We start from the raw sequence: 19,579 nt of genomic DNA on the forward strand, positions 1-19,579 counted from the left end.
GGAATGAAAATTCCAGCAGTTCCTGTACATTATTTACGAGTAATATAAAGTGATGGACTATACCAGTCTTGCATAACTTACTTGAGTTTTTGACCCGCTTCTTTAGACTCGTAATTATTGCATAGATGCAAGGGACCTTCGTGTCCTGATGCCTCGCACATCGCACGGTGGAATTGAAACTGAATCACAAAACTAACAAAGTATCTGGAAAAACAACAACACAAAATGGGGAAAAGAACAATACTAACATATTTAATACGATCTGAGTTTATCTTTCAATAGTCGCAAAATGGAAGCTAAAGATGAGCGGACAGAGTTTACATCTCGTAATGGAGGTAGGCTTACACCAGACTTGACAGGTGGAAACTCTAAAGAAAGCAGTGTGACTAGCCCTCATTTAATCTACACGTAAAATAAACTAAATACTAAGTAAAGACAACTGTGGTGATTATTACCGTATATAAGGAGTCCCTGACGGTATATGATATTTAGCACCGGGATCAAAGTCTTCTTCTGTCCGTTCAATTGGAGGTTTAATACCCTGATACTCCATCCTGGTCAACAAAAACAACATTAATTATGAATTAAAACAAACAGGACTTTTAGTAAATACATGTACTTTGTTTATCAATCAGTGTCTTCAAACAGCTGAAACAAAAAATTAATAATTTGGATGTAAAATTTATGGCTGATATTTCTCAAAATGAAAGGACAAAATGATAAAACATAAAACCCATGACATGCCGTCACAGATAATTACAAGACGTAGAAGGGGTAGTTGTAAAAAGTGGCACAGATGAAGAATACTCTGCTGTTCATATCAATGCATGTTACAGAATTGGCACATAAGATTTCTTTGTTGTTAAAACACAATTATAACAACGTATAGAGACAGATTAACAAAGACAGAAACGCACTCAAATAAAACAGATAAGTGACGGGTTACCCTTCCCCGCCTCTACCATAACTCACTTTCGCCCATCATGAGAGAACACACTGGCTTTACTTCACTTAAGTGCAAAGCCACATGGATACATTTTACAAAGACACCATAAAGAACAACAGTGGTTTTCAAACTGCTGTTCATGTACCCTGATAATCCTATGGTATAATACACATAGATCTAATATTTGTCAAGATTGAGTATACTGTACAAACATACCTAAGCTTCCACCAAGCCTCGTTGTAGTTTTCAGGTTGAATGTTTCCTCTGAAGACATCCCATCTCCATTTATCAATCAACAATCCGAATGGTAAGAAAGCAATCTTATTCAAAGCAACCTTCATTAGGTTGTTGATATCAGCCTCTGATGGAATAACGTGGAGAAAGATAACAATTATTGGTGAAGTCTGTCAGTGACCACACTTCTGAATGACTCCTCTTCTTCTTGAAGAGCGCCCTCTTCTTCTCAAAAGAGGGCGCTATACCAATAAAAATAAGCGGCACCTTTCGGCGTGTAGTGATAAGCACGTGTGTGACGTATAAAAGAGTTGCCAATTTGAAAGTACGATCGATATAGTCTTGGTTTCGTGTCTACTAATACCATTTTCCAAACCACGGATTGGGCTTACGCTCCGGCTTGAGCTTCATAGGTAACTTTTACGGTATTTCAAACACGTTGAATGTCCCTAAACCGGGAGCCGAAACCTAAGCCGTGCTTTCGAAAACGGCAAGTGTTTTAATACTTACTTTCATTGTGGACAACTTCTTTCAAAAGTCCGATCTTGTGGAGATAGTCCGGTGTAACTACAGAGAGTGCAATGGTATCTCCGACGGCTTCATGGAAACCTGGATTAGCACCACTACTGAAGATAAGTGGCTGGTTATGATACTGAAGATAATACTCACAATGACCCATCTCATGATGCACAGTGTATAAATCCTCCATGGTTATACCAGTGCACATCTTTATCCTGTAGGACAATTAATGGAAATAATTGGGCGTGAGTTTCAGTGAAAGCGAGCTACAGATTTAGAAAACTATTTTCCAAATTCAATAAGTAAATAATTTCAATAAACTAACGGTTTAGTTTAAAATGGGGATTGCATTCAATATTATACCTGACTTCTCTGTTCTTAAAGAAATTGTGCGCCGACCCGTGACAGACCACTTCTCTTTCTTTGGGTCTCGTGAGCATGGAGTTCTCCCAGAAGGATTCTGGCATTGGATCCATACCAAGGGATGTGAAGAATCGCTCAGCCACACGGAACATCTTCTTAACGGTGTAATCCTGCCGGACCATTTCCTTCGACACGTCAATGTCCGGAACATCTGGATACGGAGTGACGAGATGGTAGATGTTGTTCCATTGCTGGGCCCACATGTTACCTTCAAGACAGGGTTCAAAAGTGGGATTTAAAACTTTGCATGAAGAGAAAATGGTTAATGGTGACGAATGAGTATCTCAAAATAAGGTAGGATGAGTCTGCTGGACTTCTAAAGACACTCAGAGCATACCAGCCGAAACGTCAAGTTGTTACATCTGCTGTTCTTTACAGTGACACCATGTACATGTATACCAGTCATTAAAATGATGATTAGACAATAACCTTGCAGAACTCCCAATACAAAATCGGAAAAGAAATCGGTAAAAAGGCATTTTAATAAACATGTTCTTTGGAGAGCAACAGTAAATAGCAAAAACACACAATCACAATTTGTCAAACATGTGTGAAGACGAGTCTCCAACACCAATTCAAAAAAACATCGGGGCCCATTTCACAGAGCTGCCTTAGTACAAAAAGTACATAAGTACAAAAAGTAAACTGTCAGGTATAAATTTCTGCTTAAGCAGCTCTTCCTTAATTACAAGTTGAAGAAGAGTGTACAGTACAGGCAAAGGAGAAGTTAGAATGAGACGGACGGGAGGCAAGAAATTAGAAGAAAACCCTGACCCCAAAACATGTCTATAATGTTTAAAATCAGAAGGATTGGTTTTATATGCAAAATTATTCAATGCATGTCACGTGGCATTTTCAAAAGGATTTAGAAAGGTAACATTTCCGAACAGTTGACTTACCGAGAAGATGTGCTGGTATTGGGCCGTTGATGTCCACTTTATCCTCCCCGTATTGCTGAGAGAGTCGACGGCGAACATACGCGTGCAACTGCTCATACATCGGTTTTACCTTGTCGTAAATGTCACCAATCATCTTCTCAAATTTGCCATCTTTTATTTCATACTTCTCCTGCCAAACCTCGCTCTCATCAGCGTATCCTTTTAATAAAACGAAAAGAATCGTTTTAAAGCATTGTTCTTTCAAGCTTTTGTGTCGGTGTCATTTTGGCGTTGTTGTCCCAAAATCTGTGTACCACACAATTGACATGGTCTGAAGGAAGATTATTCAATAGAGGCCGCAGATTTTGGCTCCACAAAAGTATGGACTAGAAAAATAAATATGTTTAATGCCCAAAAGCGCCCAATACTAAGGCAATGTGCCTCTTTAGTCATTCATTGTGTGTGCTGAACTTACCACTTGCCCTCGCTCCTTCATTCTTCAGATCTACATAGGTTGAATATAGAGGGCGTATCTCTCTTCCGACCACATCACGCCAGCTTTTCCATGCCCAGAGTAACTCGGAGTAGTTTGTAGATTCAGCCATTATGTTTTCAATATCTGGCTCCAGCAGAAGGCATGTACCATTCTCTCTGCAGATTTTACCCTTACCATAGATACTTTCCATTTCCTGGTTAATTCTGGTCATCTGCCTGTAATTATTACGAAGTCTCAATTAACTTTTTCACTAATTGTAGTATATTTCAGTCAGTCCCGGACCAACGGTTTTTCAATCAGGATCATCAACTTGAAACCTTTAGAAAGAACAGTTAATTATTTTGTTTTTCTGCAATTTGCTGAGTGACTCGTGCTCGGAAACGTTTCTATTTGTTTTTCGAGAGATCACCTGTCATGGCTGGTGGACGGCCACCTCGAGTTGGGGGCTAAACTTGATTTAAGCAACTGCCACCAGGTGGCACGTTGCCAACTTCTCATATGGCTTCACAGTCCGTTATGATTTAGGCTGGGGCATTATTCACGCCCCAATCAATAACCAGTTTGATTAAAATAATTATACTTACTGACGTTTGTCTCTGTCCTCTAAATAACCGCCCCTTGTCAGCAGCATAAACGCCCTCTCGTGAGACCTACCGAAGGAGGATGTGTCAAATTGTTGACCTTGACTCTTCATCTCTAGGGAGAAGTCACCAATCAGCATCGAGACATTCTTAGAGTACTGAGAAAGTAACCAATCAGAACCGACTTATTCAAACTGTTGTAAACACCGGAATTACGACACAGTTTACTAAGGGGGATACCAGTGAATAAAGTTTACCTGAGAGTTGTATGTAGTCATGTTGGTTTGAAAGTTCCAGTTAGCATGGGCACCAGCGTTAGCTGTCTCAACGGATAGAACATCAAGCTTCCTCAGCCAATCGTCAGCAATATTCTCATTCGAAACTTGCCTCCCTATAGTAACCAGTGCAAGAATATGGAAAAGTTACAAACTAATATCAACAAGAATCTTTGAACACTCCTATTGGCTGTTTTAATGACACTTGTAGATGCATTTAATGTGACAATTGCAACAGTCGACAGTCAACTCTCCTACTTTCTGATGACGCAATATCACCACAATTTTATAATATATACTTTTTTGGCCTGCAATCAATTATCATGTGGTGGAAATGTATCTAGAGAGTTGACCTCCCCACACACACCACCTGAAGTTGCATCTACATAGCACACAGTCAACCCTCCTACTGGCTGACCAATCAACATCATACAATGCAGTTTTAAATTGAGACAAAACGAGTGATTGGTGATTGGTGACTGACTATAAATAGCACACAGTCAACCTTCCTACTGGCTTACCAATCAATATTACCCACTGTTGTTGTCAGTGATTTACTGTGCCAACCTGAACATAATGCTACGCGGCGAATTCATCTAATCGGTACTCAGTTAGTTATGTGCAAAGTTGTAGCTCATAAAAACCGTGCAAACTTTTGGGAGCAAGTTATCAATTAAGAAATTAAGAAATAACTATTTAACGCTTATAGGCCCTACTGTTTAAGTTAATAATAAAATTAAAAAATTATACAGAACCGAAATCTTATGTCAGAAAACTGTCATTTTGTGCAAGAAAGTTGTCATGTAAATCCTTACAGGCTGTGAAGTTTGGCTTCAGCGAGACCCATTTTGTTCCAGTTTGCCGATCTCCTATATAACTCCACACCAAACTCATTGGACTTGGCAAAGATTTGAATGTCTGACCTTTTGATAAGCACCCAACACTTGGTCCTGCTACATTGGCCTCAGTACTTAGCAAGGTGATTGAAGCAGTTGGGAATGTAAGGGTTGTAAAGGTCAGTTTTTTTTTTGTGTTTTTTTTTTACAATCAACACTACAAAAACAAAAGGAGAGTAAAGCGTCCACGAGAAAGGAGAAATAATTATGGACCCATGTTTCTAACTGTAATTCATCCATGTCCTACATGTACACGTAGGTTGGCAACTGACCAAAGTAGGAAACCCACCTTTTAAGAAGTCGATACACTCGCCCACATCCAGTTCTTTTTTACAGCACAAGTCGCTCAAGATGCTGGGTGAAATCTCCTTGATGACGTCAAGTTCCATCAAGGTTTCTTGTGGATCAAACTCTTCGCTCGCATCCCGAGCAGCCACCAGGAGTGCCAAGACGAAAATCACGGCCTGGAGTTTCCCCCGATGTAGACCCTCCATGGTTTCAGACCGGACGGTGCTGAGGTAGGAGTTATACAAATACGGTTAAATAAGGGTCGAGGAAATATCCAAATACAGTATTGGTAACACGAGAAAGGTTTTGCAACAAAGTCGGTTTAGAATCTATTATTTAAAACACCGATGTGTGTTGTCAGCGTAAAGGCTCGAGTTGTATGGATGTTGACTCCCTTGACTTCAACTAGGCGTTATTTGATATAGGTAGACTTGTATCTAGCTGGAGTACATTACACGTTCAAATATAGGACACGAATAATGGCACAATACACTAACACTAATCACACACAATAACCCAAGAAAATGTTATTTCGAGTTACTCTAAAAATACGTGAACAGTTTGTAAAACTGCTCCGGTGTTTATTTACAAACGTATTCAAACACATCAAACAAGTGAACCTATTCAACACTCCTAAATTTAACACGAAACAAAATGCGAAATGGCATGTACTGAACAGTGTATGGAAATATTGACTAAAAGTACAATTCTGATGGCCCTTTGAAGCACTATAGGTTCAATTACACGGACTCAAGAATAGATTTATTTCCGACACTTCACTTGGAAAAATATATTTATGTACAAAACAATGTCCACACAGTGTTAAAGGAACACTTTGGTAACACAAACATAATTATGATCACCAAATCTTACTTGGTAAGAAGCACTGTATCTTTTGATATGGTGTAACAAATTCACTCGTAAGGAATAAAGTTCCAGAGACAGGGATTCAAAAGTTTGTCAATCTGAGAAACGTTTTTGCACGAAATGTTTCTCAGATCGTGATTCCAGTTCCGGATGTTCCCTCCTGCCTTGACATACCCCCTATTTTCGGCCAAAACTAAAAGATCCAACCACCTTTTGAACTAAAATGATCACAGGTTAGTTGTATTGTACAACCTTTAAAGGATTGGGGTACTCTTTGTGAAACACAGAACAAAATGTCCACAGATTTATATTAAACTTACACGGTTTGAAGATAATGCTGGTAGAAAGCTTCAATTAAAATATTACTTGCAAAGATGCTGTTTTTTTTTTAAATGAGATTTCTCAAAAACTACAGCGCCTTTAAAAATAAAGGCATTTTGCAATTAAGGATATGTCATTACGCTGATATAAAAGGCATTTATCATTACACGTCCCGCCTCCCTACTGGCACATCTTATTATTAATGGACTGTATGTACCAGCATGTTTACCAGAAGCTGACTAAATTGTCATCAAGAGATGGATATGTAATTATCTTTTGTATTTTCCTATAATGGGGTAGTACAGACCTAGTGTGTTGAGGAGCAGTTAATAATGATGTGCATTAAATCAGCAAATGGTTGCATTTACCAATGACTTGACTGAGAATCTGAAACGAGTCTTCCAACCACGTTTCCTTCTCTTTTGATTTTAAATTGTTCCAATAATCATAATTTTTGTTATAGGACTTTTCGTGTTTTGTATTTTATAATCCTCTAAAATGTAACTTTGTTTTGTGATGATGTTGTTATCTATGATGGCATTTGAAAAACAACTTGACAGTAATTTAGTTTGATGGTTGTTATCCTTCAATTGAACGTGGAGTGTATGTAACCTGCGGTATATCTCATGCTTTTTAGATTTCATGCATATTTTGATGATCAAATGTTTTGAAATAACTGCTATAATTATAATCTAAAATGATTTTAAAACAATTCTGAACGAGTAAACGGAGCCACAAAGCATTTCTTCCCTTAGACACTAAAACTCTGTAGAGAATTTAGATTGATTTCCAAAAACATATTTTGAATTAAACATGTGAGCCTAAATCTTTGCCGCTGGCATCCCCTCGTTGAGCATACACACCCGGCCCACGTCGTTCTCATCTCACAAACACACCCACATTGGTGTATAAATTCACACGCAGTTTTCTGTATGCCAAAAATGTTTAGCTGTCCAATAAAGAACTATCCATAAACTGTCTCCGTACAGGTCCGTGTTTACCACCTGCATATAGACTTCAGTAGTCTATTTCAATCCAATCTAACCCTGGGGTATTACAGAGAATCAAAAATAATATATAATGTTGATGTTTTTTCAATTCAACTCAATCTTACCTTTGGGGATCTTGGCCGTATAGTCCTCTTATAAAACCTTCCCCGGTTATACATGCACTGAGTCTGTAGTGGTTGCCATATGGTGTAGTTCTACTCAAGAAACCGTCAACTTGCGTCCAGAGAAACTCTGCATATAGAGAAACAAACGTAGTTACAGACTTATTAAACACATTTCCCTCCAACTTGAACACAATCTGAAGTCGATGGTGTCATGGAACCATTAGAGATTTGTCGACAAACCTATCCCGTGATTTGCAGCGCAACACGGCGTTTCTATTGGGGCAAGTACCACGGTCCTTGGGTAGGGTTTATGTATACACAGAACCGCTGTAAAGGTTTGTTCAATACACTCGACTGAAGTCCTTTTTGAAATGCAACAATGAACATATTTGCATACAACCAGTCAGCGTGACGGGGACGAGGAAAATGGTACAAAGCTGTGTTTAGAAACCCATGTCAAGAATTGCTGCTGTATATACAGTCAACATGTCATCCCAAATGAACGTACACGATAATAAAGGGGCATGCACCAGTCTTGGATATACCAGGATGAATATTTTAATTGTTTTGCTTGATATGAAGGGACTGTGCTAAGCTGTTTTTATGTTTAGTCAATGCTGAGTGTACACATTTCACATTATCTGTTATGTTATCCTGGGTGTGCAATAACCAACGCCTGTCCCATAAGTTAGTGGGTAAATTTCAAAGCCTTTTTCGAGCCGTCACACTTACAATAGAATAACTCTCGGCTCACTGAATGAAGCTGCACTTATTGCCATATAGATTTGACCAAGTTATATTATTGATAATCCTACCATTTCTCTGGGGTTTAGTCAAGCTTTCTAGAAACACTAAATTCCTTAATTTGAAAGTCACATATTTTTGTCGTAGGAAGCCGAATGCAAAATTATGACATGTTGTACATTCTAAAAATTCCCCGGTCAGGATTGACCCTTAAACTGGTTTTAAAAATAAGGGAATCTTTCACAGATTACAAAGTTTGTTTGACCCATTTACGGTTAATTATGACAAACATTCCGGATCTTGCTCTGACCCAGAAATGTCCAGGATGGACCCGAAATCCGGGTGAAATCTGACCCGGGAGTGGTTAGAGTCTGCAATAACAATAACGAATACTGACACTAGAAAGCCTCTTTTCGTCTATTTTTAGTGGTTTCTAGTAGGGGGTATTGGAACAAGAGGAAGTTTGAAGTGATGACGGATCACTTTAAGCTTTCAACGTGATGTATGGACATTATTCTTAATTCAACATTTTAAATCGGTAACAATGTTTGAGTTGTTAAAATGGGCAAACAAGTTAAGTTCTAAATTTTTGATGGAGTTTTTTTAAAGATAAGCACGACTTATGGCCCGAGTTTTAAATTAAACATCAAGTAAAAACGGCAACTAATTGGGAAGCACAAACAGAATATGTGTGTTTTGGGGTTAGCACGTTTCAGGTCAATCTGTTCTATTGAAGTCGTGCGTGCGAAGAAAGCAACTGTCGCAAAGACTGGTTTGATTCGCATGATAAACCAATGGCATTATTATTAAGTTAATAACTAGCGAGTGTAGGTACCCAGGCATATCAGCTACAAGCTTAATTGACTCCCATCACTGCGTGTGGCTGTTTATTGCGTATAACTTCGCCGTAAAAGTAACTTGTTTGTTTCATTCGTTAAAACTAAACAGTCACTATATCGGTAGTGATGGTGAAAACCACAAATTTAGGGGCCAATTTAGAATAACAAACTTCCCCAAATGAAGCAGACATTTTGTATCAAGAGTCTCCAACATTAATTGTTTTTCCTTGCCTAAACAAAACTTGTATTTTAATCTGGAATGAAATCTTGGCCTGCTGGGTGTTGTTTCTTCTTTCTTCTCGTTTCTTCAAATGATTGTATTTTATTTATTTTTATTTTTTTAACAGATTTTACTTAAATATTTTCAGTGATTTATTTGACCAACGAACCCACGACTACACGGGGGAAAAAATTGACTCTGAAATGAGACGTTCTTATAAAGACTCGTCTAGGCCCGGGTTAAAGGACTCATGACATTGTGCATATAATTATTATTAAAATAAGTATTGTATACACACAAAAAACAGTTATGTTGCGTGAGCCCCAACCCGTGAACTTACATGCCGCGTTCTACAGCAAATAATGTGCTGATGTAAAAGCAATACCAACTGAATTGAACATTATCAAACAAATTAACGTTTCGCTGCGTGTTCTTTCCGTATATTGAGAGACGTGATTAATAGTTCCAGTGCCATTAATTATTAATTACTTTTTCAACATATGGAACATAATCATTAACTGGACAGATGAAAAAGCGCAATAATATATCAATTTGTAATCGATATTGATATACGCTCAATAATTATAGAGAAAAGGCTTCTATAGATGAACGAGCTGTTGTTAGAAGACAAAATTGTAAGACTGATAAAACGACAATATTTAGAAGTTTCACAGTTGGAGACCGTGTAAAAAAAACTAATGGACTGTTTACAAACAAAGGAGGAACATTAAGTCGGCCTCGATTGCATGTGTTTGGGTGTGGGGGTTGTATACATGAGGACTTTAACCAAAGGGGTAGGGGTGTTCCGACCGGCAGAGTGGTGAAGTCCTGCCCAATTCATTGGAGAACAGAGAGTTGTTCTCGGTTTAAACCACGTGGGTGTGTGCTCAAATATATTGCGTACCTTATGGAGACAAATAGCACAACACATACGGTATGTACACCAACTTGGTGATATTCAAGATCCGTAATCTTAGATTTCTAAACCGTAAACACACACAACGAAAACATTTTTGCATCTCATGACGTCAAATTAAAATGAAGCAAAGCCAATTGTTTACAATATTGTCCCTCGCGGGCAAGTCGCGGTGTCTGTGCGATTGTTCACGCACAAAAACTGACAATAGTTACATATTCATTTGACGCCTTGAATAAAGACTACACACCCCAGGCATTGACTATGCTGATGGTTCACCACGCATTCTCTTCATCTAGTACTTGCCAACTAGTAGGCATTGTGCACCGGCTCAAACCGTCATTGCTTTACGGGACCCCTCTTGATAAAATATGGAATAATTCAAGTTGAAAGTTTTCCCAAAACAGAGCTGAATTATGGATGAGGGTATAGCATTACTAGTATGTAGTTTGTACACACAAGCCATAATGAGGTCATCTTTGGCCTATAGGTATTAATTATTCATTTGTTTCTAAACGCTAGGACAACTAGCCGGGGCAAACGCAAGACGTCACGCTTCAACACTCGTTCCATGCCTTTGAGTGTTTGGACCAACACGGGACAAACCTAAAACGTGCCGTTGAATTGTATTTTTCGCTTCGGTTCGATTTTAGTTTAGTATTTGGTCGAATTAACTCAAATGACGTAATTATGATGTCATCAAGGTACAGCTAATATTAAGCGTGATCTGAACCTGTAAACAAAGTATAGTATTTTGACATTTGATTGTTCACTAATCATGATACGAAATAAGTGTTTTATGGCGGACATCCTACTAATTGGTGACCACGCCCCCCCCCTCCCAATACTTTATGGCCTGTGGGAGGGATGGTCATGTTGACATTATAAACTAAATAGTCAAGTATTTAACGTAAAACGAATTTAATGTAATTTACACAAACATCATAAAACGTGAATCCGGAGTTTCTTTTAATCAACTGTTTGATCCCAAATAGGGTCCGATTACTACTACTGCGTCATTGGAACTCTAGACTACAGTGGTAGCCACAGCGGGGTTTGATTTCACCGGGTTGGAGCCGTATTAGGTGACCGTTCGAAGTGCATTGTTTCTGGTAGGCCTATACATGACGCTCGATTTGCAGCATCAGCAATTCCTCGGTGTACCCGGACAGTATTGCTTTCCCTCCAATGCAATGAATGGTAAAGTAGTTCTCGTAGAACAATCCATGTGTGCGTATTGGCTTGTATGAACAGCTTTGTCGAAATCCCCCATCCACGCACGAAGGAGAGAAATAGAGAGAGCGGCATAACGCGAGAGAGGAAAAGAAAATGGTTTAACCGGTAAACTCTCAACCTACAGACCTCATGCAATGTTTACAATCCTAGAAATGGGAAACAGCGATCTGCTAGGATCGCAATTCCCAGGTGTCACGATTCATGTTTTACCCCAATATATAAGACGGGAAATATTGTGACATTAGAGAACTCACCAGCGGGACGCATTGATCTCCCATCCGGCAAGGAGTAGCCTCGCCCGGGAAGAATAGCTCGTGCGTGGATATTACGAGGAACAAGACGAAGATTGGACAAACAAAAAAATCAACTAATTTCAAGGTGTCATAAAAATTGCAAAGTGTGAAAAAAATCAGGTGACGGGAGAAGAATGAACATGGAGCTAAAACTGACAGGCTTGCCCGAGCAGAGGTGTCGAGCTAGTCACGTTTTTCATTACCAAGTTTTTTTCCAATTCAATTTTGTCCATCGTCAAAGTTCTGTGTAATTGCTTTTATTGTGTTGTTGAGAAGTGATGTAGCACTTAACAGTCACAAAAATACCCTTTGATACTCGTAATATTGTAATCCCTCATAAATGAAATAGATGACAATGTAGGGTGCGTTTCTGTACATCACATGCAGGACAGGGGAGTGGTCAAATATACAGAATAATAACATGTGCCAGCTTTAGTGTGTTTTATTTTCACACTTTGACTCGATAAAATTACTTTCAGTGAACACCTTTCTTCTCTCTTTTAGTTGTGTTTCTTGATGTCCGATAAATGCCTCAGAAATTATCTAGACTTAAAAAATCTGATTTCTTGGAAACCATCTTTGTGCATTAATTGCTGACGTCCTGCCGAGAATAATGACGACTCCACTGTATCAGAACTAAAGCTCTAAACTCAGTATCCCCTTAAAGCCACACTCTACTGTTAAGTCAGACTAAACTGTGCAAATAATGGAACTGATTTGCTTTGGAGAAGTTACTGATTTAAGACAGGAAATTGTTCTTGATAACCAGGAAACGGGGATAAGGCCTCATGGGACCCACAGCTCCGTGTTTTTCCGGACTCCGGCTCCGGGGGAGAAAGGTACTATGTGGTGTTTAAGACGTAACGCCTTAAAAATAATTAATTTCCATTGTTTTAACGACTGGCAATGGCCTTGTTTTCAGCGAACTGATAAGTTGTTTTGTTTGTTCGAAAACCGACTCTGGTGAAAGATGATTGAAGGTGAAATATCATGTTTATCAATCATGTTTAATCATATTGTTCATTATGCTTAGCGATCCCTGGAATCAATCTGTTCTGCTTTCGAGCCGTTTGATAATATCTGCCTCCGTCTAAGATAAACCAGAATGGATTGCGGAAGATGTTATGTTGGGTGTCATGTTGTCATGGTAACACAAAGAGAGCCAGAGATAATGATGAGAAGAAATATAGATATAAAATAAATAGCCAATGACGTATGTTTTTTTAATCATTTTATTTATTAATATTAATTATGACAGAAATTTGTTTGTAGGAATTTAATCAGACTTAGCTGAGTGAAATACTCTTACCGACTGCTGTAAATGACGTCTGAGCGGCTGGAAATGACTATGAAGACATTTTAGTACAGCATTTAGGGGAAGCGAAGACAGACAAAATGGATTCTAAGTAAGTCTTAAAGGAACACGTTGCCTTGGATCAGTCGAGTTGGTTTTTGAAAAGCGTTTGTAACCGTTTGTTTTAAAATGCACATGGGTAGAAAGATATTGTAAAGGTAGAATACAATAATCCACACAAACATGCCTCGAAAATGCACGGTTTTCCTTTTACCTCGTCGACTAACACGGGAGTCAAATTTTTGACTCCCGTAAATGGCCGACCGTGTTAGTTCGCACAGTAAATGGAAAACCATGCAATTTCGAGGCAAATAATAATAGTGTGGATCATTGTATTCTACTTTTAAAATATCGTTCCAACTATGCATGTTATAAAAAAAAAACCGGTTACAAACGCTTTTTATAGACCAACTCGTCCGATCCAAGGCAACGCGTTCCTTTAATGGTCACAGTGACAACTCATGTTTTTACAATTTTAATTATCATTTTTGTAGTCCGGAGTATAATCTTCGTTGATGTAAATGATTTGGCACTGAACATTGTAAAGTCAATTCAATTCAATTCAACTCAATTCATCGACATTTATTTCCACCAAGGATAAACACTTTAGAAAAAACAACAACAATTGAAACAATAAAACTAATACGTGGATGCATTACCCAAGAAGCCGAAGCTTATAAACGGAATGCCTTAAACACAAGCAAAAAATAGACTAAGTAAGACAATATTGAAGAATGTCGGGTATATCGTGATTCATTCGTGTCTGAATGATCATTCGGATTCGAACCCGCGACCTTTCTCACTATAGATGACTGGATTCAGGAGCCAAGGGTGAATTGCAGAATCACTGATGGGTCTCGAATATTATATCAATAAATAAATAAATAAATAAATGAACAATATCACCATCCTTGTGGAAGTCCTACTTGCATTGATGAATAAAGAAACATTTCAATTTTTAAGCATCATTTTGAAAGGGAAATATGATGTAAAACAATGGTTATATATCCAAAATCTTACTGTTGTTTATTGAAGTCACTCTTTCAACGCTGGTATACATTACAAAGGAACAATTTACAAAGTTTACTACTTTTGGTAAGTGAAATTGTTGAATTTGTACTAATTAGTTCAACGAACGAGAACTTTCAAGTTGAATTCGATTAAGTTACGTGGGAACGTATCCCTATCTGCGAGTATTTGGCTTCTAGCTTCGTTAATCAAACCCGCAACGAAACTTGGAACCGTACTAAGGTATACGCCATTAGTTAAGTTTTTACTAGAGTCTCAACGTTTGGATATTGTCGAGATACTTTATCCGCAAAGAGTGGGAGAAATGGGAGCTTGTGCTGGCGGCTGGAGACACAGTGTGTCAATACACCGAGTTACATTAAACGTGAAAGGTAAGTTCAATAAATCCATTGGTGGAGTTACATTTCAAGAAATAATAGAATTTCGCGTCTGGCCCGGCATCATTTTGCAACAGCACAATTTGCACATGGATAGAGTGAGAGCGGAATAAGAGACTTGTCTTGCCTTGTTTTTACTGGAGAGTGTATTCACCCGAGTCTCTCGGGGAATTACGGAACCATATTCGTGTGTGGAAATACTAGACGTGTATTATTTTAAGGGGGTTGGTGTGTGTCGGAACATACCAAGCAGCCAGTGAGTAGCAGTGGTGTGTGCGAGCAGAGAATCAAACGACTGAGTCAAAAGGAATTAGCTTTTTATGACTGAACATAAAGGCGACTATGAGTGGTTTTTATTCTGTATACTCCAATGTGGAATACGCGCCTCAACTTTAAAATGAATTAACACAGGTATAAGGATACTGTGAAGAAACTCTAAATGAGAACTCAGTATTATCAAAGTTCCATTATACACAATGACCCAAACTGTACAAAAACAACTATGCTGAATGCAATAATTGCATATTCCTTACGTGAGATAATCACATGTCATAATTTAAAACACGCTACCTTCAGTAATGACGTAGTTTCTCTGAATCTCACAGCCTTATTGAATCCGAACTTGGGTTATTTTCAGCATAATCAGATTTGTAGAGAACAGAGCTAGTCAAAAGTCTGTGTTCGTGAATGGAAAAACCATTGGGCTCCCGAAGTGCATGCATTATGCAACTTGTGTTACCGCCAGTCAAACACGTAACGTATTTATAGCAGAATTCTATTAATTGTACGGAGTTTTTCATAGCAGAACGAGTACAAAACGGTGCTTCCTCACTTCAACAAACGATTGCAAAAGTTAAATCAAATGAAACATTAGACAGTACCTGTAAGTTGACAATGACTGTTTCATGTCCATCTTGCCATAAAAACATGGGGTTCAGGTGACGGTGACGCTTTGGACTACTAGACTTGCCCTTTGTCTTTATCCGCAACAGGTACTGGTCCTTTATACAAGCCCAATGATTTCATTAGATACAAGGGTTCATGTTCAGTGACTTAAGATTATTGAATGCATAAACGCGGCAGGATGACACCTTTAAAGAATGGAGACTGGAGAGGACACGATTGTCAAGAAACACACTGTCTAAAAACTACAGGGCCAAACTTGATTCGTAAACTGGATCCCTGACCCATGTGTTTATCGGGCTAACCCGGATATGTAGTGGTCTTAAAAGACTTTGAACGACGACCTCAACAAACACAGTAAGCTCCGTGTTGCATGTTTTATGTACACTTAAAACAGAGTTTGAGTACTATCTGTGGGACTCATTAAAGGCAGTGGACACCATTGGTAATTACTGAAAATAATTATTGGCATAAAACCTTTCTTGGTGATCAGTAATGGGAAGAGGTTGATGGTATAAAACATTGTGAGAAACGGCTCCCTCTGAAGTGCCATAGTTTTCGAGAAAGAAGTAATTTTTCACGAATTTGATTTCGAGACCTCAGATTTAGAACTTGAGGTCTCGAAACCAACCATCTAAACGCACACAAGTTCGTGTGACAAGGGTTATTTTTCTTTCATTATTATCTCGCAACTTCGATGACCGATTGAACTCAAATTTTCACAGGTTTGTTATTTTATGCATAATGTTGAGATACACCAACTGTGAAGGCTAGTCTTTGACAATATTACCAATAGTGTCCACTGCCTTTAAACTTACTAATACACGGTTCAAAGCTCCCCTTAAAATATTATGCAGAGGTGCTGCCGTTTTTGAAAAATGAGTCACGAAAATAATGTTCGTCTCAGAAGACGAGAATTATTTTAGCATGTACAACGTAGGCTACTGAAGAGATACTGGCATTGGTGAAAAACCTCATTGTGTTTCACAACCCAGTTTTAATGTGGTTGACATATTTTGTTCTCAGGTTGGTAAGTAATGCTTACCCCATGAATAACATAATTTAACATACATTTATTATAATAAGCCAATTTAAGCATTACAAATTGTAACCTGAAAATATTGGAAAGCTTATGATAATAAATTATAGAAGAAAACATCTTGAAAAGACAAGAAAACAAAGCCACTTCAATGTAGCCGACAAGAAAAAAAACCATTCCCAGATGACCGGCATTAATCAAAACAAAACACCACTGTGACTCGAAAGTCTATTAATCAAGAAACTAATCCCCAACAAACACAAGTGAAGTGATGAAAGACATGCTTTGAAGACAATGTGATAACAAAAAAAAATACACATTGAGTGGCTGGGGGTGGATAAGTAGATGAAATACTGAGATGAATTATGACATTTCATCTTTAATACTGACATTGGGAAGTGAGTTTCTAAAGAGAAACTTGTGGCGCCAGCCTTGTTGAGAATGTTAGTCTTCGTCGCCTTCAACACTGCGCTGTAGGCACCATCGAATTGAGTATTGATCGAGTCTGTAACACAATAACGCTATAGTTTGTGCAACTTATACTGAATGGTATTTCATTGCACTTTCTACGATCTAGCCGGCTTGTTATCAACTGATTTGATTGCATTCTTTTTATCTTCCATCTCGGAAGAAAACTTCCCTTAAAATGTTATGTCTTGTTTTCCTATGTACCCGAGCTATCTTTCAATGAAATTATTTGGTTCGTGACTATCGGCGTTTGTATAAAGAAACAACATTATTATCTAAAGTTTGACAATTTGATCTTAGTTGTACGTTACACCAGAGGGGGCTGTTTCTCACAATGTGTTATACTATCGACAGCTCTCCATTACTCGTTACCAATTTAAATTGTTATGGTAACAATTAATTTGGGTAATTACCGATAGTGTCCACTACCTTTAATAATCACATGTGGCTCTTCACTCAAGATGCGGACAAAATATGTCGTGTGTGACATACAAGTTAAATAGGATTTGAGACATTGCATGGTGAGGTATCAATGTATATTTGGTTTGCGGTAACACCATGTGTGTATCTATATGCCAGGTAGAGTTTGTTCTTAGAGAACTGTCTTGCTTTATCCTACTGCCGCGGAGTAGACATACAACTTACATACGAACAGACAATAATAATAGACAACATGTTGCCACCATTTGGCAGTGTTTCGTCAACCAATACAAGTCATATTTAATAAGTGAAAATAAATGAACCAGGCTGTTTCACCTTCCAGACTCGGTTCGATTACGTTGATTTGAATGAGTAGTTCCTACTATACATGTTGATGCGTTGAGGATGGTTTCAGGCAACACCGCCACACCTTTTTGAGAACTCAGTTAGTCATGTACCATTACAAAGCAACCCTCCGGATGCAACATCTTCCTGGTTAACGACTCCATGGAGTCATAGACACTCCTTGGTTTGCATATTACAGCACTCAGTGGGGACAGGATAACACGTGTATAAAATCAGTAACTATCAACTAATTTCATTTGTACAAGGCCCCCACAGCTTGTTCTTCTCAGAGCATGCCATTTGAGAATAAGTTTGTTTCAGAATAAAGGGACTGAGGTACAGATCTATTTAGAGAGAGCGAATTGTCACATGGGGGAACCAGTTTTTGGTGTCACATGGTTGACGGGCGCCATTTTAAAGCGTAGCACAACCATTGATATCCATATATTGACTGACAGGTCACATTAAGAGCGTCAACATTACTGGAGATCAGTGAGCACAACCCGATGTGCTGTCTAGTCTGGCACCATGCGTTCACATATGCGTTTAAGAATTGTTAATGTGGCTTGTTATTGTTGCTGTTGTTGTTTGTGTGTTTTTTGAAGGATTTTTTAGTTGGGGTTCGGAAAAAACGAAGTGGCTTCATACCGCAAGTGGTCGCAACTCTCCCAATGCTTCGATAGATTACCTATAATATCCTTTCTATTGACGTCACAACATGGACTGACACAAACAGGCTGAAGTTATTTCAGTTACAGGAGTCTTTGTTCGGAAATGCCATTAATCTCAATTCTCAAAAAACTCAGTTTCAATTCTAAAACAAAAACGTCTTATACAAAAGTCGTTATTCTAATTACCCTTACTAATGTAAATGTTTTATCCGGGCCATGTTTTGGAGTGTCACGTTTCAAATATGGTATACTCTTGATGCATAAGTGTTGGTCATTCTTCTATCTATCTAAAATCCAGTCGTATTCCAGACAAATTAATGTTCGAATGCGAAGTTAGTTTCGTTATTATTGATGGCCAAGTAAATACCAGATTACGCTGCTTTTGTAGGCCACGTAAATACGATCGTATTATACGCTGGTATCGATGACGGTTATGTATATACAATCTTAATAACGTTGACATCATATGGATGGTCATGATATCACGTTGGCACCACCGTAAGGACATAAGTTGGCGTTGATTACTGCGTAAATATGTAAAAAAAAAATAGTTACGGTGCCTTTTCATGTTGCTTTTTAAATGCAGGGTTTAGGAATTAATCATTACTCAATGCGTGTTTGAAGCTTTTTATACTAAGGATTATACGATAATTATATTGGTAAAATTGCGGGTTCAATCATACAAAATCTCTTGTGATAGAAGTGTGTTGGTTCTGAGAAGAACCGATTTGTAGTCTCGACGTTTCGATCACGCTCCACTCGTCTTCTCTGCTCTAACACTGCACGTCTTCTATCTGATGATGAAAAGCACGGTATATGGTTCGAAAAGTACCGACAACAGCAGTTCTTCTTCGAACTAACACACTTCTCCAAAAAAGAGTAATACT

At 38.3% G+C, this 19,579-nt stretch overlaps 1 protein-coding gene across 2 annotated transcripts in view; it reads right to left on the reverse strand.

Moving 5' to 3' along the window:
- The window catches only part of LOC139937079 (angiotensin-converting enzyme-like), a 34,028-nt gene that overhangs the window by 3,835 nt on the left and 10,614 nt on the right, over positions 1-19,579 (reverse strand). The window contains exons 1-12 of one of the 2 annotated variants that reach the window (XM_071932066.1): positions 8,079-8,200; positions 7,839-7,965; positions 5,538-5,761; positions 4,335-4,468; positions 4,081-4,235; positions 3,476-3,711; positions 3,022-3,219; positions 2,063-2,330; positions 1,691-1,914; positions 1,163-1,307; positions 456-554; positions 82-204 (exon numbers count right to left, since the gene is read on the reverse strand). In XM_071932066.1, the coding sequence (XP_071788167.1) occupies positions 82-204; positions 456-554; positions 1,163-1,307; positions 1,691-1,914; positions 2,063-2,330; positions 3,022-3,219; positions 3,476-3,711; positions 4,081-4,235; positions 4,335-4,468; positions 5,538-5,742 (1,787 nt within the window). In that variant the 5' untranslated portion in view covers positions 5,743-5,761; positions 7,839-7,965; positions 8,079-8,200. Of the gene's footprint in view, positions 1-81; positions 205-455; positions 555-1,162; positions 1,308-1,690; positions 1,915-2,062; positions 2,331-3,021; positions 3,220-3,475; positions 3,712-4,080; positions 4,236-4,334; positions 4,469-5,537; positions 5,762-7,838; positions 7,966-8,078; positions 8,201-19,579 lie in introns of those variants that run through there. The other variant, XM_071932067.1, reaches the window with a different exon arrangement.

This window comes from Asterias amurensis, chromosome 5, assembly GCF_032118995.1.
Source record: "Asterias amurensis chromosome 5, ASM3211899v1".
Taxonomy (NCBI): domain Eukaryota; kingdom Metazoa; phylum Echinodermata; class Asteroidea; order Forcipulatida; family Asteriidae; genus Asterias; species Asterias amurensis.